Below are 27,984 nucleotides of genomic sequence, written 5' to 3'. Positions count from 1 at the left end.
ACTAGTCTTCATTAGTGTCAAGGACTAGTCTTCATTAGTGTCAAGGACTAGTCCTCATTAGTGTCCAGGACTAGTCTTCATTAGTGTCCAGGACTAGTCTTCATTAGTGTCCAGGACTAGTCTTCATTAGTGTCCAGGACTAGTCTTCATTAGTGTCCAGGACTAGTCTTCATTAGTCTCCAGGACTAGTCTTCATTATTGTCCAGGACTAGTCTTTATTAGTGTCAAGGACTAGTCTTCATTAGTGTCCAGGACTAGTCTTCATTAGTGTCCAGGACTAGTCTTCATTAGTGTCCAGGACTAGTCTTCATTAATCTCCTGGACTAGTCTCCATTAGTGTCCAGGACTAGTCTCCATTAGTGTCCAGGACTAGTCTTCATTAGTGTGTGGGAAATCGGTCCAACATGTAGTTGCTGGCTGTAGTGTATTGGCTGTATTGACTGGCTGTCTCACCTGTGGGTTCTTGAAGAGGGCGTACTTCTCGATGCGTTCTATGAACATCAGTCTGTTCTGACTGTCTCTGGTCCAGTTCTGAAGGTTCTCCACCAGGTTCTCATGGTCCTCAAAGATACGCTCTGAGAGGAAGTGGAGAAAGAGAGAGAATATAGTGTTAGGCTGTAATAGGTTCAATCTTTAAAACAGATCGATTTGGGGTATTGATTGATAAATAACTTACCATGTTCTGGACATACAGTTGAAGTCGGAAGTTTACATACACTTTAGCCAAATACATTTAAAATCAGATTTTCACATTTCCTGACATTTAATCGCAGTTAAAATTCCCTGTTTTAGGTCAGTAAGGATCACCACTTTATTTTAAGAATGTGAAATGTCAGAATAATGGTAGAGAGAATGATTTATTTCAGCTTTTATTTCTTTCATCACATTCCCAGTGGGTCAGAAGTTTACATACACTCAATTAGTGTTTGGTAGCATTGCCTTTCAATTATTTAACTTGGGTCAAATGTTTTGGTTAGCCTTCCACAAGCTTCCCACAATAAGTTGGGTGAATTTTAGCCCATTCCTCCTGACAGAGCTGGTGTAACTGAGTCAGGTTTGTAGGCCTCCTTGCTCGCACAAGCCTTTTTAGTGCTGCCTACAAATCTTCTATAGGATTGAGGTCAGGGCTTTGTGATGGCCACTCCAATACCTAGACTTTGTTGTCCTTAAGCCATTTTGCCACAACTTTGGAAGTATGCTTGGGGTCATTGTCCATTTGGAAGACCCATTTGCGACCAAGCTTTAACTTCCTGACTGATGTCTTGAGATGTTGCTTCAATATATCCACGTAATTTCCCCTCCTCATGATGCCATCTATTTTGTGAAGTGCACCAGTCCCTCCTGCAGCAAAGCACCCCCACAACATGATGCTGCCACCCCCGTGCTTCACGGTTGGGATGGTGTTCTTCGGCTTGCAAGCCTCACCCTTTTTCCTCTAAATATAACGATGGTCATTATGGCCAAACAGTTCTATTTTTGTTTCATCAGACCAGAGGACATTTCTCCAAAAAGTACAATCTTTGTCCCCATGTGCAGTTGCAAACTGTAGTCTGGCTTTTTTATGGCGGTTTTGGAGCAGTGGCTTCTTCCTTGCTGAGCAGCCTTTCAGGTTATGTCGATATAGGACTCGTTTTACTGTGGATATTGATAATTTTGTACCTGTTTCCTCCAGCATCTTCACAAGGTCCTTTGCTGTTCTGGGATTGATTTGCAATTTTCGCACCAAAGCATGTTCATCTCTTGGAGACAGAACGAACACGTCTCCTTTCTTAGCGGTATGACGGCTGCGTGGTCCCATGGTGTTTGTACAGATGAACATGGTACCTTCAGGTGTTTGGAAATTTCTCCCAAGGATGAACCAGACTTGTGGAGGTCTTGGTTGATTTATTTTGATTTTCCCATGATGTCAAGCAAAGAGGCACTGAGTTTGAAGGTAGGCCTTGAAATACATCCACAGGTACACCTCCAATTGACTCGCATGATGTCAAAGCTTCTAAAGCCATGACATCATTTTCTGGAATTTTCCAAGCTATTTAAAGACACAGTCAACTTAGTGTATGTAAACGTCTGACCCACTAGAATTGTGATACAGTGAATTATAAGTGAAAAAACCTGTCTGTAAACAAGTGTTGGAAAAATGACTTGTGTCATGCACAAAGTAGATGTCCTAACCGACTTGCCAAAACTATAGTTTGTTAACAAGAAATGTGTGGAGTGGTTAACGACTCCAACCTAAGTGTATGTAAACGTCTGACTTCAACTGTATTCCCATACTCTGGGCGTATTCCCCATACTCTGGGCGTATTCCCCATACTCTGGACGTATTCCCCATACTCTGGACGTATTCCCCATACTCTGGACGTATTCCCCATACTCTGGACGTATTCCCCATACTCTGGACGTATTCCCCATACTCTGGACGTATTCCCCATACTCTGGACGTATTCCCCATACTCTGGACATATTCCCCATACTCTGGACATATTCCCCATACTCTGGACATATTCCCCATACTCTGGACATATTCCCCATACTCTGGACATATTCCCCATACTCTGGACATATTCCCCATACTCTGGACTATTCCCCATACTCTGGACATATTCCCCATACTCTGGACATATTCCCCATACTCTGGACATATTCCCCATACTCTGGACATATTCCCCATACTCTGGACATATTCCCCATACTCTGGACATATTCAACATAATAATAGAATATGAGTTGCGAGTTTCATTCTGATGACCATCTACAGAAAGTAAAATAATAAAGACATGAATTATTGTAAATGGAATGGTAAAACCCCCTAAACTAATCTGTTGGATTAGCTACAACCTCAGGCCATTAGACTATTAAAACATTACAGAATGAACCATCAACCATCTTTTACACCACTCCCAGGGGATTTACAGCCCAATCCCCAACATCCTAAATGTATCCTCCCCAGGGGATTACAGCCCATTCCCCAACATCCTAAATCTGTCCTCCCCAGGAGATTTACAGCCCATTCCCCAACATCCTAAATGTACCCTCCCCAGGGGATTACAGCCCATTCCCCAACATCCTAAATCTGTCCTCCCCAGGAGATTTACAGCCCATTCCCCAACATCCCAAATGTACCCTCCCCAGGGGATTACAGCCCATTCCCCAACATCCTAAATGTACCCTCCCCAGGGGATTACAGCCCATTCCCCAACATCCTAAATGTACCCTCCCCAGGGGATTTACAGCCCATTCCCCAACATCCTAAATGTACCCTCCCCAGGGGATTTACAGCCCATTCCCCAACATCCTAAAGGTACCCTTCCCAGGGGATTTACAGCCCATTCCCCAACATCCTAAAGGTACCCTCCCCAGGGGATTTACAGCCCATTCAAGAATAGTCTGATGGGTGACATTATTAGCCCAGCATTGGAAACAATCACTTTTTCTAATCATAGTCTCTCATGTAACCTAGCTCCTAGGCTTATATGTTTTGGTTTGTATCACACTAAAGTGACCAAATAACTTTCTAAATTCAGCACATTAATCTGCTTTACATGGGGTGTAGAGTAGAGGTCGGCATGGCCTATGAATTAGGCCCATTTCAAGTTTTCATAACAATCGGCATGATGGCCGATTACGTTGCGCTCCACGAGGAGACTGCGTGGCAGGCTGACTACCGGTAATGCGAGTGCAGCAAGGAGCCAAGGTAAGGTCCTAGATAGCATTAAACTTATCTTATAAAAAACAATCAATCTTCACATAATCACTAGTTAACTACACATGGTTGATGATATTACTAGTTTATCTAGCTTGTCCTGCGTTGCATATAATCGATGCGGTGCCTGCTAATTTATCATCGAATCACAGACAACTTCGCCAAACGGGGGATAATTTAACAAAAACGCATTCGCGGAAAAAAGCACAATCGTTGGACGACTATACCTAACCATAAACACCAATGGCTTTCTTAAAATCAATACACAGAAGTATATATTTTTAAAACTGCATATTTAGTTAAAAGAAATCCAGGTTAGCATGCAATATTAACCAGGCGAAATTGTGTCACTTCTCTTGCGTTCATTGCACGCAGAGTCAGGGTATATGCAACAGTTTGGGCTGCCTGGCTCGTTGCGGACTAATTTGCTAGAATTGTACATAATTATGACATAACATTGAAGGTTGTGCAATGTAACAGGAATATTTAGACTTATGGATGCCACCCGTTAGATAAAATGATAGTTTCCGGATTCGACCATATTAATGACATATGGCTCGTATTTCTGTGTGTTATTATGTTATAATTAAGTCTATGATTTGATAGAGCAGTCTGACTGAGCGGCAGCAGAATCGTAAGCATTCATTCAAACAGCACTTTCCTGCGTTTTGCCAGCAGCTCTTCGTTGTGCTTGAAGCACAGCGCTGTTTTTGACTTCAAGCCTATCAACTCCTGAGATTAGGCTGGCAAAACTAAAGTGCCTAAATCAGAACCGTCCAGAGTAGTGATGCTAGTCGGGCGGGAAGGTGCGGGCAGCAGTCGGTTGAAGAGCATGAACTTAGTTTTACTAGCATTTAAAAGCAGTTGGAGGCCACGGAAGGAGTGTTGAATGTTGTTGAAAATAGTTTGGATGTTTGTTAACACAGTGTCCAAAGAAGGGCCAGAAGTATACAGAATGGTGTCGTCTGCGTAGAGGTGGATCAGAGAATCACCAGCAGCAAGAGCGACGTCATTGATGTATATATAGAGAAAAGAGTCGGCCCGAGGATTGAACCCTGTGGCACACCCATAGAGACTGCCAGAGGTCTGGACAACAGGCCCTCCGATTTGACCCACTGAACTCTATCAGAGAAGTAGTTGGTGAACCAGGCGAGGCAGTCATTTGAGAAACCAAGGCTGACACCTAGAGGAGGGAGGGTGGTCCATTTCCCTAACCGCCCCTCTCAACAGCCACCAACCCTCTCTGCTGCAGAATGTCAATGACCTCCCTCTGGGGAGATTTCATATTCTAAGCCATTAAAGTTTAATCTTTTCATCCCTGTAGTTGTGGCCCACCCCCCTACTGCTTATAACAAAGCCACACGCAGACAGGATGGCAGTGGCTAGTAAATCCCCTTAGGCCAGAGTTACGGGTGGCATTTCAGAAAATCAACTCTTCTGTGTCTGATGCTAATTAATCAGTGAGGATAAAACAAATACAATCAAACCAGAGACCAACGTCAGAGAAGCAGCTGATGAGAAATGATCTGTGTGTGTGTGTGAGCGTGTGTGTGTGTGAGTGAGTGAGTGAGTGAGTGAGTGAGCGTGTGTGTGTGTGAGCGTGTGTGTGTGTATGTGAGTGTGTGTGTGAGCGTGTGTGAGTGTGAGTGTGTGTGTGTGTGTGTGAGCGTGTGTGAGTGTGTGTGTGTGTGTGAGTGAGTGAGTGAGTGAGCGTGTGAGCGTGTGTGTGTGTGTATGTGAGTGAGTGAGCGTGTGTGTGTGTGAGCGTGTGTGTGTGTATGTGAGTGTGTGTGTGAGCGTGTGTGAGTGTGAGCGTGTGTGTGTGTGTGTGTGAGCGTGTGTGAGTGTGTGTGTGTGTGTGAGTGAGTGAGTGAGTGAGCGTGTGAGCGTGTGTGTGTGTGTGTGTGTGTGTGTGTGTATGTGTGTGAGTGAGTGAGTGAGTGAGTGAGTGAGTGAGCGTGTGAGCGTGTGTGTGTGTGTATGTGAGTGAGCGTGTGTGTGTGTGTGTGTATGTGTGTGAGTGAGTGAGTGAGTGAGTGAGTGAGCGTGTGAGCGTGTGTGTGTGTGTATGTGAGTGAGTGTGTGTGTGTGTGTGTGTATGTGTGTGAGTGAGTGAGTGAGTGAGTGAGTGAGTGAGTGAGTGAGTGAGTGAGTGAGCGTGTGTGTGTGTGAGCGTGTGTGTGTGTGTATGTGAGTGAGCGTGTGTGTGTGTGTGTGTGTGTATGTGTGTGCCCTGCTCCACTTACCCATCTGCAGTTCGTTGATGGTCTCGACCAGGGACCAGTCGGGGCTGAAGCCACAGTGGGACTTGTCCAACAAGCTGTCCAGAACCTGTCTGACCGTCTGTCTCTCGTCCACCATCATGGTTTTAGAGCTCTCGTCTGACAGGTGCACTCTGATCACCAGCTTGAGGGGAGGAGACACAGGAATGGTTAGATTCCTATTCTGGAATGAGAAGAAATCTAGAATAATCCACACGAGCTGATCACCGGCAAGGCAAACACTAGACAAAGCTGTCAGTCCAAGACACTTTTCACAGAAGTGTTGGTCACATCTGACAAACAGACCAATAGTGTCCAATATGATGGTTCAGTAAAAGCTAGTCACCAGCTAGAGGACAATACACAGGGTGAGTACAGCAGGTAAACAGTTTATACTCACTGAATCAGATTGATTAGGACATGATGTCATTCTGGTAACTACTCACTGAATCAGATTGATTAGGACATGATGTCATTCTGGTTACTACTCACTGAATCAGATTGATTACTGACACAGGACATGATGTCATTCTGGTAACTACTCACTGAATCAGATTGATTAGAACATGATGTCATTCTGGTTACTACTCACTGAATCAGATTGATTAGGACATGATGTCATTCTGGTAACTACTACTCAGATTGATTAGAACATGATGTCATTCTGGTTACTACGACTGAATCAGATTGATTAGGACATGACACAGGACATGATGTCATTCTGGTTAACTACTCAGATTGATTACTGAATCAGATTGATTATTAGAACATGATGTCATTCTGGTTACTACTCACTGAATCAGATTGATTAGGACATGATGTCACAGGACATGATGTCATTCTGGTAACTACTCACTGAATCAGATTGATTAGAACATGATGTCATTCTGGTTACTACTCACTGAATCAGATTGATTACTGACACAGGACATGATGTCATTCTGGTTACTACTCACTGAATCAGATTGATTAGAACATGATGTCATTCTGGTTACTACTCACTGAATCAGATTGATTACTGACACAAAATCTTATTGGGACAGTGGGGTCAGCAGGTACAGTGTCCTCTGTAATTATTGGGACAGTGAAGCCTGCAGGTACAGTGATCCGTGCGCGCGTGTGATCTCTGCGCGCGTGTGATCTCTGCATGGCTACTTGTATCTGTATAGGGGTCAAATCCCATGTATTTATAAAGCCCTTTATACATCACAAAGTGCCTAGAACCAGTGTTTAAAATGCTGTATAGAAACAGTGATAAAAGCGCGTGTTTTCTCTCTGCTGTTAACCACCAGTTCTCTCAGCAGCCATGGGACGACACCTACAGCAGCCTAGTAGGAAGTGACTGACCCTCCTTCCTGCCAGACCTGCGGGTGGCGCTACGGGATTAGTGTGGCAATCGGACAACTTTCTCTCTCAAGTGCACACAAACACACACACACTTCCCCCTACACACACTCACAGGTCTCACACACAAACACTTCCCCCTACACACACTCATTCACTCACAGGTCACACACACACACACACACTCATTCACTCACGGGCCACAAGCTCAGAATGGTAAAACAGGTGACCCAACGCCTGAGCGTTTTCTTCAAGTAATTGTCCGGTCAGTCTGACAGGTGGCGAGCGCCACTCTCCCTTCACGTCCCACAGCAAGCAGGGCAGAGCAGGCCGTATTAAAGCCCAGCCGGGCCGTTCGCTAATCCACCAGCTCAGAAACGGGCTTAACTCCAGAAGGGTTATTCCATTACATTACGCAGAGTGGCATAGAGAGTAAGATTGATAAACAGAGTAGAGATGTTTAACACTGGCCTGACCCAGAAACAGAGTAGAGCTGTTTAACACTGGCCTGACCCAGAAACAGAGTAGAGCTGTTTAACACTGGCCTGACCCAGAAACAGAGTAGAGCTGTTTAACACTGGCCTGACCCAGAAACAGAGTAGAGCTGTTTAACACTGGCCTGACCCAGAAACAGAGTAGAGCTGTTTAACACTGGCCTGACCCAGAAACAGAGTAGAGCTGTTTAACACTGGCCCGGCCTGACCCAGAAACAGAGTAGAGCTGTTTAACACTGGTCTGACCCAGAAACAGAGTAGAGCTGTTTAACACCGGCCTGACCCAGAAACAGAGTAGAGCTGTTTAACACTGGCCTGACCCAGAAACAGAGTAGAGCTGTTTAACACCGGCCTGACCCAGAAACAGAGTAGAGCTGTTTAACACCGGCCTGACCCAGAAACAGAGTAGAGCTGTTTAACACCGGCCTGACCCAGAAACAGAGTAGAGCTGTTTAACACCGGCCTGACCTGACCCAGAAACAGAGTAGAGCTGTTTAACACCGGCCTGACCCAGAAACAGAGTAGAGCTGTTTAACACCGGCCTGACCTGACCCAGAAACAGAGTAGAACTGTTTAACACCGGCCTGACCTGACCCAGAAACAGAGTAGAGCTGTTTAACACTGGCCTGACCCAGAAACAGAGTAGAGCTGTTTAACACTGGCCTGACCCAGAAACAGAGTAGAGCTGTTTAACACCGGCCTGACCCAGAAACAGAGTAGAGCTGTTTAACACTGGCCTGACCCAGAAACAGAGTAGAGCTGTTTAACACTGGCCTGACCCAGAAACAGAGTAGAGCTGTTTAACACTGGCCTGACCCAGAAACAGAGTAGAGCTGTTTAACACTGGCCTGACCCAGAAACAGAGTAGAGCTGTTTAACACCGGCCTGACCCAGAAACAGAGTAGAGCTGTTTAACACTGGCCTGACCCACTTATAGATAGTAACAGAGGAGACAGACAGGAAGAGAACTCACCTGTTATGTTATAGATAGTAACAGAGGAGACAGACAGGAAGAGAACTCACCTGTTATGTTATAGATAGTAACATAGGAGACAGACAGACTCACCTGTTATGTTATAGATAGTAACAGAGGAGACAGACAAGAACTCACCTGTTATGTTATAGATAGTAACAGAGGAGACAGACAGGAAGAGAACTCACCTGTTATGTTATAGATAGTAACAGAGGAGACAGACAGGAAGAGAACTCACCTGTTATGTTATAGATAGTAACAGAGGAGACAGACAGGAAGAGAACTCACCTGTTATGTTATAGATAGCAACAGAGGAGACAGACAGGAAGAGAACTCACCTTTTTAACTTGGGCCTCCTTGATCTTCTCCAGAGCCACACGGATCTTCTCTGCCTTGGTCTTGGCAGCCTGTTCTTCCTACGGAAACACACACACACACATTAATACACAGACAAACAACAACACAGGTGCACACAAGGAACAGCAGGGCTACAGGAGAGTAGTCTGCCCCCCCCCCCCCCCCCCCCTCTCTTCCTCTTGTTCCCCTTGTCTAGAGTGGTGGGAACCCCCCCACTCCTCCGGTGCTCTCCCACTTACCTGGCTTCTCCAACAAGACGCCATTCTCACTCTAAAAACAGACCGTTTTTCTGCGTTCCTTTATGGAGAAATAAAAACGTATATTTCAAGGTTTCTAGAAGGTAGAGAACGGTAGTGAGTGTTCGGGTCAAAAAATAAAATAATCGGTCTCGTTGTTGTCAGAACAATGCCTCGTCTTTCAGCGATGGCTGCTGTTATATATAATCCTCCCGTTGTTTCGTACACAGCCAGATTAGCATTTTGGATTGAAAGCTACATTTTGAACCAATTGTGTCCACAGTAGATTACAGGATCTGTATTCTCCGTCAGAAGAATATCACAGGAAGTGAAGTAGCAATATAATCTGTAGCAGCAGTCTTTTCAGTCCTTTCAGGTCCAAAGCACTTCCTCCAAACAACCGAAGCAGACAGTAAAAAACAACAACAACAAAGTCCCGTAGTTAATAAACCAACCCTGTTAGTCTCTTCCTGTCCCGTAGTTAATAAACCAATCCTGTTAGTCTCTTCCTGTCCCGTAGTTAATAAACCAATCCTGTTGGTCTCTCTGTCCCGTAGTTAATAAACCAATCCTGTTAGTCTCTTCCTGTCCCGTAGTTAATAAACCAATCCTGTTAGTCTCTTCCTGTCCCGTAGTTAATAAACCAATCCTGTTAGTCTCTTCCTGTCCCGTAGTTAATAAACCAATCCTGTTAGTCTCTTCCTGTCCCGTAGTTAATAAACCAATCCTGTTGGTCTCTCTGTCCCGTAGTTAATAAACCAATCCTGTTAGTCTCTTCCTGTCCCGTAGTTAATAAACCAATCCTGTTAGTCTCTTCCTGCCCCGTAGTTAATAAACCAATCCTGTTAGTCTCTCTGTCCCGTAGTTAATAAACCAATCCTGTTAGTCTCTTCCTGTCCCGTAGTTAATAAACCAATCCTGTTAGTCTCTCTGTCCCGTAGTTAATAAACCAATCCTGTTAGTCTCTCTGTCCCGTAGTTAATAAACCAATCCTGTTGGTCTCTCTGTCCCGTAGTTAATAAACCAATCCTGTTGGTCTCTCTGTCCCGTAGTTAATAAACCAATCCTGTTGGTCTCTCTGTCCTGTAGTTAATAAACCAATCCTGTTAGTCTCTTCCTGTCCCGCAGTTAATAAACCAATCCTGTTAGTCTCTTCCTGTCCCGTAGTTAATAAACCAATCCTGTTAGTCTCTTCATGTCCCGTAGTTAATAAACCAATCCTGTTAGTCTCTTCCTGACCCGTAGTTAATAAACCAATCCTGTTAGTTTCTTCCTGTCCCGTAGTTAATAAACCAATCCTGTTAGTCTCTTCCTGTCCTGTAGTTAATAAACCAATCCTGTTAGTCTCTTCCTGTCCCGTAGTTAATAAACCAATCCTGTTAGTCTCTTCCTGTCCTGTAGTTAATAAACCAATCCTGTTAGTCTCTTCCTGTCCCGTAGTTAATAAACCAATCCTGTTAGTCTCTTCCTGTCCCGTAGTTAATAAACCAATCCTGTTAGTCTCTTCCTGTCCCGTAGTTAATAAACCAATCCTGTTAGTCTCTTCCTGTCCTGTAGTTAATAAACCTATCCTGTTAGTCTCTTCCTGTCCCGTAGTTAATAAACCAATCCTGTTAGTCTCTCTGTCCCGTAGTTAATAAACCAATCCTGTTAGTCTCTCTGTCCCGTAGTTAATAAACCAATCCTGTTAGTCTCTTCCTGTCCCGTAGTTAATAAACCAATCCTGTTAGTCTCTTCCTGTCCCGTAGTTAATAAACCAATCCTGTTAGTCTCTTCCTGTCCCGTAGTTAATAAACCAATCCTGTTAGTCTCTTCCTGTCCCGTAGTTAATAAACCAATCCTGTTAGTCTCTTCCTGTCCCGTAGTTAATAAACCAATCCTGTTAGTCTCTCTGTCCCGTAGTTAATAAACCAATCCTGTTAGTCTCTTCCTGTCCCATAGTTAATAAACCAATCCTGTTAGTCTCTTCCTGTCCCGTAGTTAATAAACCAATCCTGTTAGTCTCTCTGTCCCGTAGTTAATAAACCAATCCTGTTAGTCTCTTCCTGTCCCGTAGTTAATAAACCAATCCTGTTAGTCTCTCTGTCCCGTAGTTAATAAACCAACCCTGTTAGTTTCTTCCTGTCCCGTAGTTAATAAACCAATCCTGTTAGTCTCTTCATGTCCCGTAGTTAATAAACCAATCCTGTTAGTCTCTTCCTGTCCCGTAGTTAATAAACCAATCCTGTTAGTCTCTCTGTCCCGTAGTTAATAAACCAATCCTGTTGGTCTCTCTGTCCCGTAGTTAATAAACCAATCCTGTTAGTCTCTTCCTGTCCCGTAGTTAATAAACCAATCCTGTTAGTTTCTTCCTGTCCTTTTTACTGCCAGATGAGGAGCTTCCAATCACAGACATCGATAAGACTAATAAGAAGACGGATCATCTGAATCTATTCCAAGCCGGTTGAAAACCTGTTGTAGTGGGACAGCCCACTCAGACAAGCATCTTGTCAGAGAGTCCTGACAGAAACTGAGAACAGGAGAGGATCTGACATGGGGGGAGGGAGGAGGGACTGGCTGTACCAACACGTATACACACAGAGACTGTTATCCCTCTCTCTCCATCAGAACATAATCACTGACAGCGCTGTCCTCACCAAGGGGATCCTGGTGGTTCCACCCTTTAACCAAGGGGATCCTGGTGGTCCCACCCTTTAACCAAGGGGATCCTGGTGGTTCCACCCTTTAACCAAGTGGATCCTGGTGGTTCCACCCTTTAACCAAGTGGATCCTGGTGGTTCCACCCTTTAACCAAGTGGATCCTGGTGGTTCCACCCTTTAACCAAGGAGATCTGGTGGTCCCACCCTTTAACCAAGGAGATCCTGGTGGTCCCACCCTTTAACCAAGGGGATCCTGGTGGTTCCACCCTTTAACCAAGTGGATCCTGGTGGTTCCACCCTTTAACCAAGGGGATCCTGGTGGTTTTAACTATGCCATTTTATAGCTGAGTGAGGGGACAGGTGGGGTGTAGGGGAAGGATAGAATGGGAGAGAATTAAGGCCCAAGCCTCTTACTAGCAGCACCCCTAACCCCCTCCCCCCTTCATTTTGCATGGCTGCCCTAGCAACTGCGGCATTAACATAAATATAAATGGAGAGGGGGGGGGGTGACAGGAAGAGCTTTATATGAGAGGAGATTCCATGTGATTTATTACCATTCACATCAGACACACTGAACGTGACGAGGGACCGTCACAACATTAAATGGTGTCAGTCTGTCAGACGGCTGCGCCTCATGATAGACAGTTCTCCAACCTATTTACAGTACGTAATCCTTTTTCAAGTTGTCTTTTTCCGTTAGTATCTGGGTTGCTGGGGCAACGTGTAACGTTTTGTACTGACTCACGATGCAGGGGAGAAGTGGAATATTAATATGACTGCATGGAGTCTGTCGGCTGCTGGAAGGTAGGGGAGGATGGGTGGAGAGTAGGGGAGGAACGGTGGAGAGTAGGGGAGGATGGGTGGAGAGTAGGGGAGGATGGGTGGAGAGTAGGGGAGGATGGGTGGAGAGTAGGGGAGGATGGGTGGAGAGTAGGGGAGGATGGGTGGAGAGTAGGGGGAGGAGAGTAGGGGAGGATGGGTGGAGAGTAGGGGAGGATGGGTGGAGAGTAAGGGAGGATGGGTGGATGGGGAGGAAGGGTGGAGAGTAGGGGAGGATGGGTGGAGAGTAGGGGAGGATGGGTGGAGAGTAGGGGAGGATGGGTGGAGAGTAGGGGAGGATGGGTGGAGAGTAGGGGAGGATGGGTGGAGAGTAGGGGAGGATGGGTGGAGAGTAGGGGAGGATCGGTGGAGAGGGGGAAGATGGGTGGAGAGTAGGGGAGGATGGGTGGAGAGTAGGGGAGGATGGGTGGAGAGTAGGGGAGGATGGGTGGAGAGTAGGGGAGGATGGGTGGAGGAGGGGAGGATGGGTGGAGAGTAGGGGAGGATGGGTGGAGAGTAGGGGAGGATGGGTGGAGAGTAGGGGAGGATGGGTGGAGAGTAGGGGAGGATGGGAGTGGAGGATGGGTGGAGGGGGGAGGATGGGTGGAGAGTAGGGGAGGATGGGTGGAGAGTAGGGTGGATAGGGGAGGATGGGTGGAGAGTAGGGGAGGATGGGTGGAGAGTAGGGGAGGAAGGGTGGAGAGTAAGGGAGGATGGGTGGAGAGTAAGGGAGGATGGGTGGAGAGTAGGGGAGGATGGGTGGAGAGTAGGGGAGGATGGGTGGAGAGTAAGGGAGGATGGGTGGATTGAGTCTGTCGACTGCTGTTTCTCAGTGAGGTATCACTGACATGGTGGAGCTCTGAGGCAGGATGCAGCGAGGGAGGGAGCAAGGGAGAGAGCGAGGGAGGGAGCAAGAGAGGGAGCGAGAGAGGGAGCAAGAGTGGGAGAGTGGGAGCGAGAGAGGGAGGGAGGGAGCGAGAGAGTGAGGGAGCGAGAGTACGGTCTGGAGGAACTAGTCCTGTTCTAGTTACTGTCTGGAGGAACTAGTACTGTCTGGAGGAACTAGTACCGTCTGGAAGAACTAGTACCGTCTGGAAGAACTAGTACCGTCTGGAAGAACTAGTACCGCCTGGAGGAACTAGTTCTGTCTGGAGGAACTAGTACCGTCTGGAGGAACTACCGTCTAGAAGAACTAGTATCGTCTGGAGGAACTAGTACCGTCTGGAGGAACTAGTACCGTCTGGAGGAACTAGTTCCGTCTGGAGGAACTAGTTCCGTCTGGAGGAACTAGTTCCGTCTGGAGGAACTAGTTCCGTCTGGAGGAACTAGTTCCGTCTGGAGGAACTAGTTCTTTCTGGATGAACTAGTTCTGTCTGGAGGAACTAGTTCTGTCTTGAGGGAACTAGTACCGTCTGGAGGAACTAGTACCGTCTGGAGGAACTAGTACCGTCTGGAGGAACCAGTACTGTCTGGAGGAACTAGTACTGGTATAGTTACTGTCTGGAGGAACTAGTACAGTCTGGAGGAACTAGTACTGCCTGGAGGAACTAGTACTGTCTGGAGGAACTAGTACTGGTATAGTTACTGTCTGGTGGAACTAGTACTGGTATAGGTACTGTCTGGAGGAACTAGTACTGGTATAGTTACTGTCTGGAGGAACTAGTACTGGTATAGTTACTGTCTGGAGGAACTAGTACTGTCTAGAGGAACTAGTACTGTCTGGAGTAACTAGTACAGTCTGGAGTAACTAGTACAGTCTGGAGTAACTAGTACAGTCTGGAGTAACTAGTACAGTCTGGAGTAACTAGTACAGTCTGGAGTAACTAGTACAGTCTGGAGGAACTAGTACAGTCTGGAGGAACTAGTACAATCTGGAGGAACTGGTACTGTCTGGAGGAACTAGTACAGTCTGGAGGAACTAGTACAGTCTGGAGGAACTAGTACAGTCTAGAGGAACTAGTACAGTCTGGAGGAACTAGTACAGTCTGGAGGAACTGGTACTGTCTGGAGGAACTAGTACAGTCTGGAGGAACTAGTACTGCCTGGAGGAACTAGTACAGGCTGGAGGAACTAGTACAGGCTGGAGGAACTAGTACAGTCTGGAGGAACTGGTAATGGTATAGTTATTGTCTGGAGGAACTGGTATAGTTATTGTCTGGAGGAACTAGTACAGTCTGGAGAAACTAGTGCTGTTGTATAGTTACTCTCCACAAATAGAAAGGTCCTTTCCACGGTAGCAAGATATTATTTTTTGTTGTTGCAAACTTTCTATTAAAATGTATTGGAGTGAGATAATTTACTTATTATTTACTTATCATAATTTGGTTTTAATCCAGAGAGCTTAGACAAAGTATCTAGATCCTCTATGAGGCTGTGCAGGGATGCAAATTGTGGATTTAGAAGAAAATCTGAATTATCAGCGTACAATGACGCCTCTGTTTTTAAGCCCTGTATTCTAATGCCTTGATACATTTGTTAGATCTGATTTTAATAGCTAACATTTTAAAGTCCATAATAAATAGATATGCCGATAGTGGACAACCTTGTTTTAATCCTCTTGACAATTTAATACCTTCTGAGAAGTAACCACTATTTACTGTTGACGGCACTGTAAATGTTGACCGAAGTTTGTTAGATCAGTAAAAATATTGCAATATTATATTTTGTCCATATCTGACCCTTGCCCTGTTACATGTCAACTTTGACCATAGTCTACTATAATAATAATAATATAGATATATAAATGAGTGATCCCATTTGGAGATTGCGGTGGGGCCAGACTGTTTGGCATGACAATAACCAGGAGCCCCGCTATAGAGCACGGACTGACCTGGAACCAGGAGTCGGATATAGAGCCAGGACTGATCTGGAACCAGGAGTCTGATATAGAGCACGGACTGATCTGGAGCCAGGAGTCAGATATAGAGCACGGACTGACCTGGAACCAGGAGTTGGATATAGAGCCAGGACTGACCTGGAGTCAGGCTATGCTTCTGTTCTGACACCTTACCTGAAACACGTTAACTGTGACCCTACGTAAACTCTATAGTCCTATTAGTCCAACTGACTTAACTCCAAATCATCATATACATCTCCATATCCTGGTTCTCTGTTTCCATGTGTTCTACATCACCATATCCTGGTTCTCTGTTTCCATGTGTTATTCATCTCCATATCCTGGTTCTCTGTTTCCATGTGTTCTTCATCTCCATATCTCCAGTCCAGACAGACACATGTTGACTTGGTTTGGGGTCCAGACAGACACATGTTGACTTGGTTTGGGAGGCTGGGTCAGTCTAGACAGACACATGTTGACTTGGTTTGGGGTCTAGACAGACACATGTTGACTTGGTTTGGGGTCTAGACAGACACATGTTGACTTGGTTTGGAGTCCAGACAGACACATGTTGACTTGGTTTGGAGTCCAGACAGACACATGTTGACTTGGTTTGGGGTCCAGACAGACATGTTGACTTGGTTTGGGTGGCTGGGTCAGTCCAGACAGACACATGTTGACTTGGTTTGGGTGGCTGGGTCAGTCCAGACAGACACATGTTGACTTGGTTTGGGTGGCTGGGTCAGTCCAGACAGACACATGTTGACTTGGTTTGGGTGGCTGGGTCAGTCCAGACAGACACATGTTGACTTGGTTTGGGAGGCTGGGTCAGTCCAGACAGACACATGTTGACTTGGTTTGGGGTCTAGACAGACACATGTTGACTTGGTTTGGGGTCCAGACAGACACATGTTGACTTGGTTTGGGGTCTAGACAGACATGTTTACTTGGTTTGGGGTCCAGACAGACACATGTTGACTTGGTTTGGGAGGCTGGGTCAGTCTAGACAGACATGTTGACTTGGTTTGGGTGGCTGGGTCAGTCCAGACAGACACATGTTGACTTGGTTTGGGAGGCTGGGTCAGTCCATACACACATGTTGACTTGGTTTGGGGTCCAGACAGACACATGTTGACTTGGTTTGGGGTCTAGACAGACATGTTGACTTGGTTTGGGGTCTAGACAGACACATATTGACTTGGTTTGGGAGGCTGGGTCAGTCCAGACAGACACATGTTGACTTGGTTTGGGTGGCTGGGTCAGTCCAGACAGACACATGTTGACTTGGTTTGGGTGGCTGGGTCAGTCCAGACAGACACATGTTGACTTGGTTTGGGAGGCTGGGTCAGTCCAGACAGACACATGTTGACTTGGTTTGGGGTCTAGACAGACACATGTTGACTTGGTTTGGGGTCCAGACAGACACATGTTGACTTGGTTTGGGGTCTAGACAGACATGTTTACTTGGTTTGGGGTCCAGACAGACACATGTTGACTTGGTTTGGGAGGCTGGGTCAGTCTAGACAGACATGTTGACTTGGTTTGGGTGGCTGGGTCAGTCCAGACAGACACATGTTGACTTGGTTTGGGAGGCTGGGTCAGTCCATACACACATGTTGACTTGGTTTGGGGTCCAGACAGACACATGTTGACTTGGTTTGGGGTCTAGACAGACATGTTGACTTGGTTTGGGGTCTAGACAGACACATATTGACTTGGTTTGGGAGGCTGGGTCAGTCCAGACAGACACGTTGACTTGGTTTGGGAGGCTGGGTCAGTCCATACAGACATGTTGACTTGGTTTGGGGTCCAGACAGACACATGTTGACTTGGTTTGGGGTCTAGACAGACATGTTGACTTGGTTTGGGGTCTAGACAGACACATATTGACTTGGTTTGGGAGGCTGGGTCAGTCCAGACAGACACATGTTGACTTGGTTTGGGAGGCTGGGTCAGTCTAGACAGACACATGTTGACTTGGTTTGGGAGGCTGGGTCAGTCGAGTTCAGACAGTGTCCATTTCCATACCTTTAGCTAAATACTATGTTTACAAGCAGTTTAGTCATCTTAAAGGATGGGGAGCCATCAGGAAGAGGAGGGGTAGCTATCATGAGGAGGGCGACAGGGGAAGAAGAGAGGGATAGCATGCAACATGCAGGAGGATGCTTGGGGAAAATAACCGTCTCCCTCTCATGGTCTGTAGAGGTCATCACTACACTATCACATTATAATAACTAGTCTAGAGACACTGTATAATCCTACTCTATAGCAGGGGGTCCTCCTCCCCCAGGTGTTTTATTTTAAAAGGAACTCAATTGGGCTTTAAAAATGTACTTCCTGAAGGGTATAATAGTAGAACGCACAAGGTGTTTTCTAAACGAGGTATTACATCATCAGTTCCTCTTGTCAGCCATTACAGACCTTAGAGAGATATTTATAAACGTGTTACAAGTTTTTAGCCCTTAGATAGTTGAATACACATTAGACATGGCAAAATGAATCAAATCGCAAGAAAATGAGCTTTAAAACTGCGAAATGTTGTTCTCTCCACCATGACAACATGTGTAGAACTGCAGGAAATAAGCTTTAAAACTGGCAAATTGTTCTCTCCACCAACAGTTTGTGTCACGAACGGTGCTTGTTCAAATAGAAATAGACGAGGTGGGGTCGGGGGTCAGGGGTCGGGGGTCAGGCGAGATGTTCCCCAATGCTGGAAAGGGGACCCCAAGTGAAACAGTTTTGGAACTTCTAGTGTATAGAAATAACCCTCTTATAGAAAATAAAAACCCATCTATTAAACAACCAGAGGGTATGACATCACGTGAGGGAGGGGTTTCATTGTTGCATGGAGGGTGTGGCTAATAAGACACCAATGAGAGAATAGCTTGATTTGCATGCAGGACGAAGAGACAAGCGGAGGAGAAAGACAGTCACCTTGGTCAGCAAGTGAGAGGGTTTTCCGGCTATATTTTTCAGAATCAGGGATGTTTCCCTGTCCAGATAGGAGTGCTTGTTGCAGAATGGAGAGAGAGAAGAAGAAGAGACAAGGAACATTAGTGAAATCAGTGATTGGCAATGAACAAATTGTGCATTTGATACCAGTTGTGAAAGCATAGAAAAATCTGATCCAAGAAAAAAGAAGCAAAATGATCAGAATCAGAAAGAAGTAGATCAGAATCATTGTAACACAGTAGTGGAATAAAATAACAGTGTGTCATTGTTAATTTAACTCAATCTGTTGTTATCCAGCAACAGACCTAAGGCTCGATATTAACAAATCAAACTCAAAAATGGTAATCTTGGTGCTCTAACGTAATGCTAAATCTTTGCACTAGAGGTCCGGAGACGTGTCAAATACTTTTAGCTATTTTCACAACGGAAATTATGAGTGCAACAGCTGGTGGTAGGAAAGGGTGGAGTTTTGAATGAATAAATGCATTGTAAGTGGACAATTTTTTTATTTTACCTTTATTTAACTAGGCAAGTCAGTTAAGAACAAATTCTTATTTTCAATGACAGCCTAGGAACAGTGGGTTAACTGCCTCGTTCAGGGGCAGTTAACCCACTGTCAGCTGGGGGATTTGAACTTGCAACCTTTTGGTACTAGTCCAACGCTCTAACCGCTAGGCTACACTGCCTCCTCTAACCACTAGGCTACACTGCCTCCTCTAACCACTAGGCTACCTGCCTCCCTCCTCTAACCACTAGGCTACCTGCCTCCCTCCTCTAACCACTAGGCTACCTGCCTCCCTCCTCTAACCACTAGGCTACCTGCCTCCCTCCTCTCACCACTAGGCTACCTGCCTCCCTCCTCTCACCACTAGGCTACCTGCCTCCCTCCTCTAACCACTAGGCTACCTGCCTCCCTCCTCTAACCACTAGGCTACCTGCCTCCCTCCTCTAACCACTAGGCTACCTGCCTCCTCTAACCACTAGGCTACCCGCCTCCTCTAACCACTAGGCTACCCTGCCTCCTCTAACCACTAGGCTACCTGCCTCCTCTAACCACTAGGCTACCTGCCTCCTCTAACCACTAGGCTACCCGCCTCCTCTAACCACTAGGCTACCCGCCTCCTCTAACCACTAGGCTACCCGCCTCCTCTAACCACTAGGCCACCCGCCTCCTCTAACCACTAGGCTACCTGCCTCCTCTAACCACTAGGCTACCTGCCTCCTCTAACCACTAGGCTACCCATTTTCTCCCAGTTCTGTAGGGTTATTGACGGTCTTTGCGTTGTAATCAACTCCAATTTGGCTGGGTGGCACGGAATATTCTCTTCCTAGTCCGTTTCTTAAATAGCACAGACTACAGTAACGAGTCATGGCAACAGCGGAGAACAAAAAAACTGTTGCTCAATATGTTTGGAGTGACAATCAACATTGTTGTAATTGGCTTCAACAACTATAGGCCTCACACTTCTAAAATATACTAGGCTGAGTATTATCTAGATCCTGGAGAGGACGTTGAACTGGCATATGAGCTTCTCTGAGATAGAAATTCTTTGGTTTTGCAAAGCCAGTTTCATCAGGTGTCCGGATGGCTGGTCTCAGACAATCCCCCTAGGAGAAGATGCCAGATGTCCTGGGTTGGAACGGTTAGAGGAAGAAGCCAGATGTCCTGGGCTGGAACGGTTAGAGGAAGAAGCCAGATGTCCTGGGCTGGAACGGTTAGAGGAAGAAGCCAGATGTCCTGGGCTGGAACGGTTAGAGGAAGAAGCCAGATGTCCTGGGTTGGAACGGTTAGAGGAAGAAGCCAGATGTCCTGGGTTGGAACGGTTAGAGGAAGAAGCCAGATGTCCTGGGCTGGAACGGTTAGAGGAAGAAGCCAGATGTCCTGGGCTGGAACGGTTAGAGGAAGAAGCCAGATGTCCTGGGCTGGAACGATTAGAGTAGGAAGGCAGATGTCCTGGGCTGGCACGGTTACATGTCATATGCGGTTGTGAGTACTGCCAAAATTCTCTAAAGCAACATTTGATGCGGCTTATGATATAGAAATTCTCTGGCAACAACATGACGAGGAGGTTGAAGAGGATGATTTGAATTCAGAACAACAACAGAGTAATGGTGAGTGTGTTCTGCCAGCGTTAGTCCTCATGTTAATCATTTGACCGTGCGCCTTGCGGGTTTGATACCGTTCTTTTTCACGTTTTAATTTGTAAAAACGAATCTGTTAAGTGACTGTTTTATTTAACATATATCTCTATTACTAATCACATTTATTGTAAGAGAAACTAAAACAAGCTAGAGTAGGCTTTTAGAATCATGCCAAAAATATCCTTGACTCGATCCATGTTGACGAGCGAGGGGGGAAACTAAACAAATTTCACACATAATAAGACAGCCTAAAGACAAGATTAAATTGACAATAGTCCGATGACAACGTTATCAGTGGTCAGATTTACAAGATGCTCCCTATCTCTTCATGTACATTGACGGATGCATGGAAAGCAGCGTCACTGTATCAAATCCTCCAGAAGAGTCACATGCAGGTAAAACATTCAGATTTCTATATCGTATCAAAAATATCCAATTCTGCAGTTTCTATGACACTTACCTTTGGTCAAATAACTCAACATTCAAGAGGTGCAGATTTAATTCCAAATTTTACAGGAATATCTGCGCTGTCCACGCATTCAGCACATGGCCACTCCCACTGTCCCTGCATTCAGCACATGGCCACTCCCACTGTCCCTGCATTCAGCACATGGCCACTCCACTGTCCCTACATCCAGCACATGGCCACTCCACTGTCTCTACATTCAGCACATGGCCACTCCACTGTCCCTGCATTCAGCACATGGCCACTCCACTGTCACCCCTACATTCAGCACATGGCCACTCCACTGTTTCTACATTCAGCACATGGCCACTCCACTGTCTCTACATTCAGCGCATGCCCACTCCATTGTCTCTACATCCAGCACATGGCCACTCCACTGTCCCTACATTCAGCACATGGCCACTCCACTGTCTCTACATTCAGCACATGGCCACTCCACTGTCTCTACATTCAGCAAATGACCACTCCACTGTCCCTGCATTCAGCACATGACCACTCCACTGTCTCTACATTCAGCACATGGCCACTCCCACTGTCTCTACATTCAGCACATGACCCACTGTCTCTACATTCAGCACATGGCCACTCCACTGTCTCTACATGCAGCACATGGCCACTCCACTGTCCCTACATTCAGCACATGACCACTCCACTGTCTCTGCATTCAGCACATGGCCACTCCACTGTCTCTACATTCAGCACATGGCCACTCCCACTGTCCCTGCATTCAGCACATGACAACTCCCACTGTCCCTGCATTCAGCACATGGCCACTCCACTGTCCCTGCATTCAGCACATGGCCACTCCAATGTCCACGCATTCAGCACATGGCCACTCCACTGTCCCTGCATTCAGCACATGGCCACTCCACTGTCCACGCATTCAGCACATGGCCACTCCACTGTCACCCCTACATTCAGCACATGGCCACTCCACTGTCTCTACATTAAGCACATGGCCACTCCACTGTCCCTGCATTCAGCACATGGCCACTCCACTGTCTCTACATTCAACACATGACCACTCTACTGTCTCTACATTCAACACATGACCACTCTACTGTCTCTACATTCAGCACATGGCCACTCCACTGTCTCTACATTCAGCACATGACCACTCCACTGTCTCTACATTCAGCACATGACCACTCCACTGTCCCTGCATTCAGCACATGGCCACTCCCACTGTCCCTGCATTCAGCACATGGCCACTCCACTGTCCCTGCATTCAGCACATGGTCACTCCACTGTCCCTGCATTCAGCACATGGCCACTCCCACTGTCCCTGCATTCAGCACATGGCCACTCCCACTGTCCCTGCATTCAGCACATGGCCACTCCCACTGTCCCTGCATTCAGCACATGGCCACTCCCACTGTCCCTGCATTCAGCACATGGCCACTCCCACTGTCCCTGCATTCAGCACATGGCCACTCCACTGTCTCTACATTCAGCACATGACCACTCCACTGTCTCTACATTCAGCACATGACCACTCCACTGTCTCTACATTCAGCACATGGCCACTCCACTGTCTCTGCATTCAGCACATGACCACTCCACTGTCCCTGCATTCAGCACATGGCCACTCCCACTGTCCCTGCATTCAGCACATGGCCACTCCACTGTCTCTACATTCAGCACATGACGACTCCACTGTCTCTACATTCAGCACATAACCACTCCACTGTCTCTACATTCAGCACATGGCCACTCCACTGTCTCTACATTCAGCACATGACCACTCCAATGTCCCTGCATTCAGCACATGGCCACTCCCACTGTCCCTGCATTCAGCACATGGCCACTCCCACTGTCCCTGCATTCAGCACATGGCCACTCCCACTGTCCCTGCATTCAGCACATGGCCACTCCCACTGTCCCTGCATTCAGCACATGGCCACTCCACTGTCTCTACATTCAGCACATGACCACTCCACTGTCTCTACATTCAGCACATGACCACTCCAATGTCTCTACATTCAGTGCATGGCCACTCCACTGTCTCTACATTCAGCACATGACCACTCCACTGTCCCTGCATTCAGCACATGGCCACTCCCACTGTCCCTGCATTCAGCACATGGCCACTCCACTGTCTCTACATTCAGCACATGACCACTCCACTGTCTCTACATTCAGCACATGACCACTCCACTGTCTCTACATTCAGCACATGGCCACTCCACTGTCTCTACATTCAGCACATGACCACTCCAATGTCCCTGCATTCAGCACATGGCCACTCCCACTGTCCCTGCATTCAGCACATGGCCACTCCACTGTCCCTACATTCAGCACATGGTCACTCCACTGTCCCTGCATTCAGCACATGACCACTCCACTGTCCCTGCATTCAGCACATGGTCACTCCACTGTCTCTACATTCAGCACATGACCACTCCACTGTCTCTGCATTCAGCACATGACCACTCCACTGTCCCTGCATTCAGCACATGGCCACTCCACTGTCCCTGCATTCAGCACATCGCCACTCCACTGTCCCTGCATTCAGCACATGACCACTCCACTGTCCACGCATTCAGCACATGACCACTCCACTGTCTCTACATTCAGCACATGACCACTCCACTGTCTCTACATTCAACACATGGCCACTCCACTGTCCCTGCATTCAGCACATGGCCACTCCACTGTCCCTGCATTCAGCACATGGCCACTCCACTGTCCCTGCATTCAGCACATGGCCACTCCACTGTCCCTGCATTCAGCACATGACCACTCCACTGTCCCTGCATTCAGCACATGGCCACTCCACAGTCTCTACATTCAGCACATGACCACTCCACTGTCTCTACATTCAGCACATGGCCACTCCACTGTCTCTACATTCAGCACATGGCCACTCCACTGTCTCTACATTCAGCACATGACCACTCCACTGTCCCTACATTCAGCACATGACCACTCTACTGTCTCTACATTCAGCACATGGCCACTCCACTGTCTCTATATTCAACACATGGCCACTCCACTGTCTCTACATTCAGCACATGACCACTCCACTGTCCCTACATTCAGCACATGACCACTCTACTGTCTCTACATTCAGCACATGGCCACTCCACTGTCTCTACATTCAGCACATGACCACTCCACTGTCCACGCATTCAGCACATGGCCACTCCACTGTCTCTACATTCAGCACATGGCCACTCCACTGTCTCTACATTCAGCACATGGCCACTCCACTGTCTCTACATTCAGCACATGGCCACTCCACTGTCTCTACATTCAGCACATGGCCACTCCACTGTCTCTACATTCAGCACATGGCCACTCCACTGTCTCTACATTCAGCACATGGCCACTCCACTGTCTCTACATTCAGCACATGGCCACTCCACTGTCTCTACATTCAGCACATGGCCACTCCACTGTCCCTACATTCAGCACATGGCCACTCCACTGTCCCTACATTCAGCACATGGCCACTCCACTGTCTCTACATTCAGCACATGGCCACTCCACTGTCTCTACATTCAGCACATGGCCACTCCACTGTCCCACGCATTGTTTTTAATTTTTACTTATAGCCTAGAGTAACAAACTAATGAAAATTATATGGGGTGGTTACTTTGAAGAATCTAATCTAAAATATATTTGTTTAACACTTTTTTGGTTACTACATGTTTCAATATGTGTTATTTCATAGTTGTGATGTCTTCGCTATTATTCTACAATGTAGAAAATAGTAAAAAAATAACGAAAAACCCTTGAATGAGTAGTTGTGTCCAAACTTTTGACTGGGACTGTATGTTTTTTTTTTATTCGGTGAGCGCAAAAGTGGTTTTCATCACGAACAAAACCTTTTATCCACAAAAAGTAAAATTTGAAGGAAACATCTCTCGTGGGAACATCTCCTTTCCACTGCAGTGATCACACACTCTCCACACGGCTCTGTGAGATGGAGCCATATTAATCCCCAAAGGGAAATTAGTTAATCTAACAGCCGCTTGTTGTCAAGCTACTTCATAACCCTATACCACCAGTATAGTTAAAGTAGCTTCATTTCTGTCATGGTCCTTCGAGCCGTAAAGCAGTGAGGTTAACCTGTAAATGTATCACTAGATAGAAAAGCAGTGAGGTAAACCAGTACTTACTTAGTGTGTATGGATTAGATTTAGGGTGTGTGCAGCCTACCTCGGTGTTGCCCGGGGGGCCCTGACTGGGTCCCTGTTGTGTAGGAGTGGCCCCGTCTTGTTCCAAGGGCCTATCCAGAGAATCCATGCTGCTGGCCGAAGCAGAGTTCACCGACGACCGAGACGAGAGGGAGAAAGACCGGACCTCGTGTTCGCTGACCGTCCCCACCGAGCCTGTCCGGCGGTGTGTGTGATGATGGGAGGCGGGCCTCCGCATGGTGGAGTAGGTGGAGTTGGAAGAGGCGCTGGCCAGGGAGTGGGAGCTCTGTCTAGCAGCCTCGTCCATACTGAGAGACGCCTGCTCCAACTGGGCCGTGATATCATCCAGGGACAGGTTGGAAGCCATGGGGCGCCCGTGACGAGCTGCTACCGTAGAGGCCGGTGAGGCCCGGGTACTGGAGGAGGTACTGTCCCCGCTGCTGGAGGTGCCTCCTCCACTCCCTCCAGCTCCACCGTGCCCCTTGCTGCTGTGCCCGGCGGTGGGTTTTTGGCGGAGCTTGGCGTTTGGCTTGCCGGTGGTGGTCAGCTCCTGCTCTATGGAACACAGGTCTGCCATCAGGGAATCCAGGTCGACACCGTCTCCACCCTGGTTTAGAGCCTCTGGAAGAAGAGGAAACATCCACATCAACCCAGTCATGGGTCTTGTTCAGCTACAGATTTTCACTAATGATTTTGCCTTTGCATACAAAGGGAGAACAAAATAGAACCAGGAATGGACCCCTGGGGGACCACAGCTGATGTCATCACTGATGCACACACACACACACACACACACACACACACACACACACACACACACACACACACACACACACACACACAAGGTGTGTCCAAACTTTTGACTTATACCGTGTGTGCATATACAGGACCAGTCAAAAGTTTGGACACACCTACTCATTCAAGGGTTTCTTTATTTTGACTCTTTTCTACATTGTAGAATAATAGTGAAGACATCAAAAACTATGAAATATTACAAAAAAAAGTGTTAAACAAATCAAAATCTCTTTTATATTTTGAGATTCTTCAAAAGTAGACAACCCTTTGCCTTGATGACAGCTTTGCACACTTTTGGCATTCTCTCAACCAGCTTCATGAGGAATGCAGTCTTCAAGGAGATCCCACATATGCTGAGCACTTGCTGGCTGCTTTTCCTTCACTCTGCGGTCCAACTCGTCCTAACTCATCTCAGTTGGTTTGAGGCCAGGTCATCTGATGCAGCACTCCATCACTCTCCTTAGTCAAATAGCCCTTACACAGCCTGACGGTGTGTTGGGTCATTGTCCTGATGAAAAACAAATGAAAGTCCCACTAAGCCCAAACCAGATGGGATGGTGTGTCGATGCAGAATGCTGTGGACTCATCAGACCAAAAGGACCGATTTCCACCAGTCTAATGTCCATTGCTTGTGTTTCTTGGCCCAAGAAAGTCTCTTCTTCTTATTGGTGTCCTTTAGTAGCGGTCTCTTTGCAGCAATTCAACCATGAAGGCCTGATTCAAGCAGTCTCCTCTTAACAGTTGATGTTGAGATGTCTGTTACTTGAACTCTGTGAAGCATTTATTTGGGCTGCAATCTGAGGCTAGTAACTCTAATGAACTTATCCTCTGCAGCAGAGGTAACTCAGGGTCCTCATTTCCTGTGGCAGTCCTCATGAGAGCCAGTTTCATCATAGCACTAGATGGTTTCTGCGACTGCACTTGAAGAAACTTTCAAAGTTCTTGAAATGTTCTTGAAATGTTCCGTATTGACTGACCTTCATGTCTTAAAGTAATAATGGAAGGTCGTTTCTCTTTGATTATCTGAATTTTCATAATATGGACTTTTACCAAATAGGGCTATCTTCTGTATACCACCCCTACCTTGTTACAACACAATTGGCTCAAACGCCTTGAGGAAAGAAATTCCACAAATTAACTTAAGGCACACCTGTTAATTGAAATGCATTCCAGGTGACTACCTCATGAAGCTGGTTGAGAGAATGCCAAGAGTGTGCAAAGCGGTCATCAAGGTAAAGGGGGGCTATTTGAAGAATCTAATCTAAAATATATTTGTTTAACACTTTTTTGGTTACGGCATGATTCCATGATTTCATAGTTTTGATGTCTTAACTATTATTCTACAATGCAGAAAATAGCAGAAAATAGTAAAAATAAAATCCCTTGAAATGAGTATGTGTGTGTGTGTGTGTGTGTGTGTGTGTGTGTGTGTGTGTGTGTGTGTGTGTGTGTGTGTGTGTGTGTGTGTGTGTGTGTGTGTGTGTGTGTGTGTGTGTGTGTGTGTATGTATGTATGTATGTATGTATGTATGTATGTATGTATGTATGTATGTATGTATGTATGTATGTAGACACACACAGTGATTTCAGAAAGTATTCACACCCCTTGACTTTTTCCACATGTTGTTGTGAATTAAAAATAGATCAAATTGAGATTGTGTGTCACTGGGCCTACACACAACACATCATAATGTCAAAGCGAAATTCTATTTTTAGACATTTTTTACAAATGAATTAAAAATGAAAAGCTGAAATGTCTAAATATTCAACTACTTTGCTTTGGAATGCATAAAGTACACATTTGCTTAACAATTCACATAATAAG

General features: G+C 46.4%; 1 protein-coding gene across 3 annotated transcripts in view; it reads right to left on the bottom strand.

The window, feature by feature from the left end:
- Nucleotides 1-27,984, bottom strand: part of LOC139380994 (ras-associated and pleckstrin homology domains-containing protein 1-like) — a 140,334-nt gene that overhangs the window by 22,900 nt on the left and 89,450 nt on the right. For 2 of the 3 annotated variants that reach the window (XM_071124215.1, XM_071124216.1), the window contains 5 exons: nucleotides 25,388-25,986; nucleotides 18,598-18,672; nucleotides 9,114-9,191; nucleotides 5,950-6,109; nucleotides 454-575 (listed from right to left, as the gene is read on the bottom strand). In XM_071124215.1, coding sequence (XP_070980316.1) covers nucleotides 454-575; nucleotides 5,950-6,109; nucleotides 9,114-9,191; nucleotides 18,598-18,672; nucleotides 25,388-25,986 — 1,034 coding nt within the window. The remainder of the gene's footprint in view (nucleotides 1-453; nucleotides 576-5,949; nucleotides 6,110-9,113; nucleotides 9,192-18,597; nucleotides 18,673-25,387; nucleotides 25,987-27,984) is intronic. The other variant, XM_071124217.1, reaches the window with a different exon arrangement.

The sequence above is a fragment of the Oncorhynchus clarkii genome, chromosome 22 (assembly GCF_045791955.1).
Source record: "Oncorhynchus clarkii lewisi isolate Uvic-CL-2024 chromosome 22, UVic_Ocla_1.0, whole genome shotgun sequence".
NCBI classification, from domain to species: domain Eukaryota; kingdom Metazoa; phylum Chordata; class Actinopteri; order Salmoniformes; family Salmonidae; genus Oncorhynchus; species Oncorhynchus clarkii.
The sequence above is the reverse complement of the archived record's forward strand: the minus strand, read 5'-3'. Positions and strand labels throughout refer to the sequence as shown.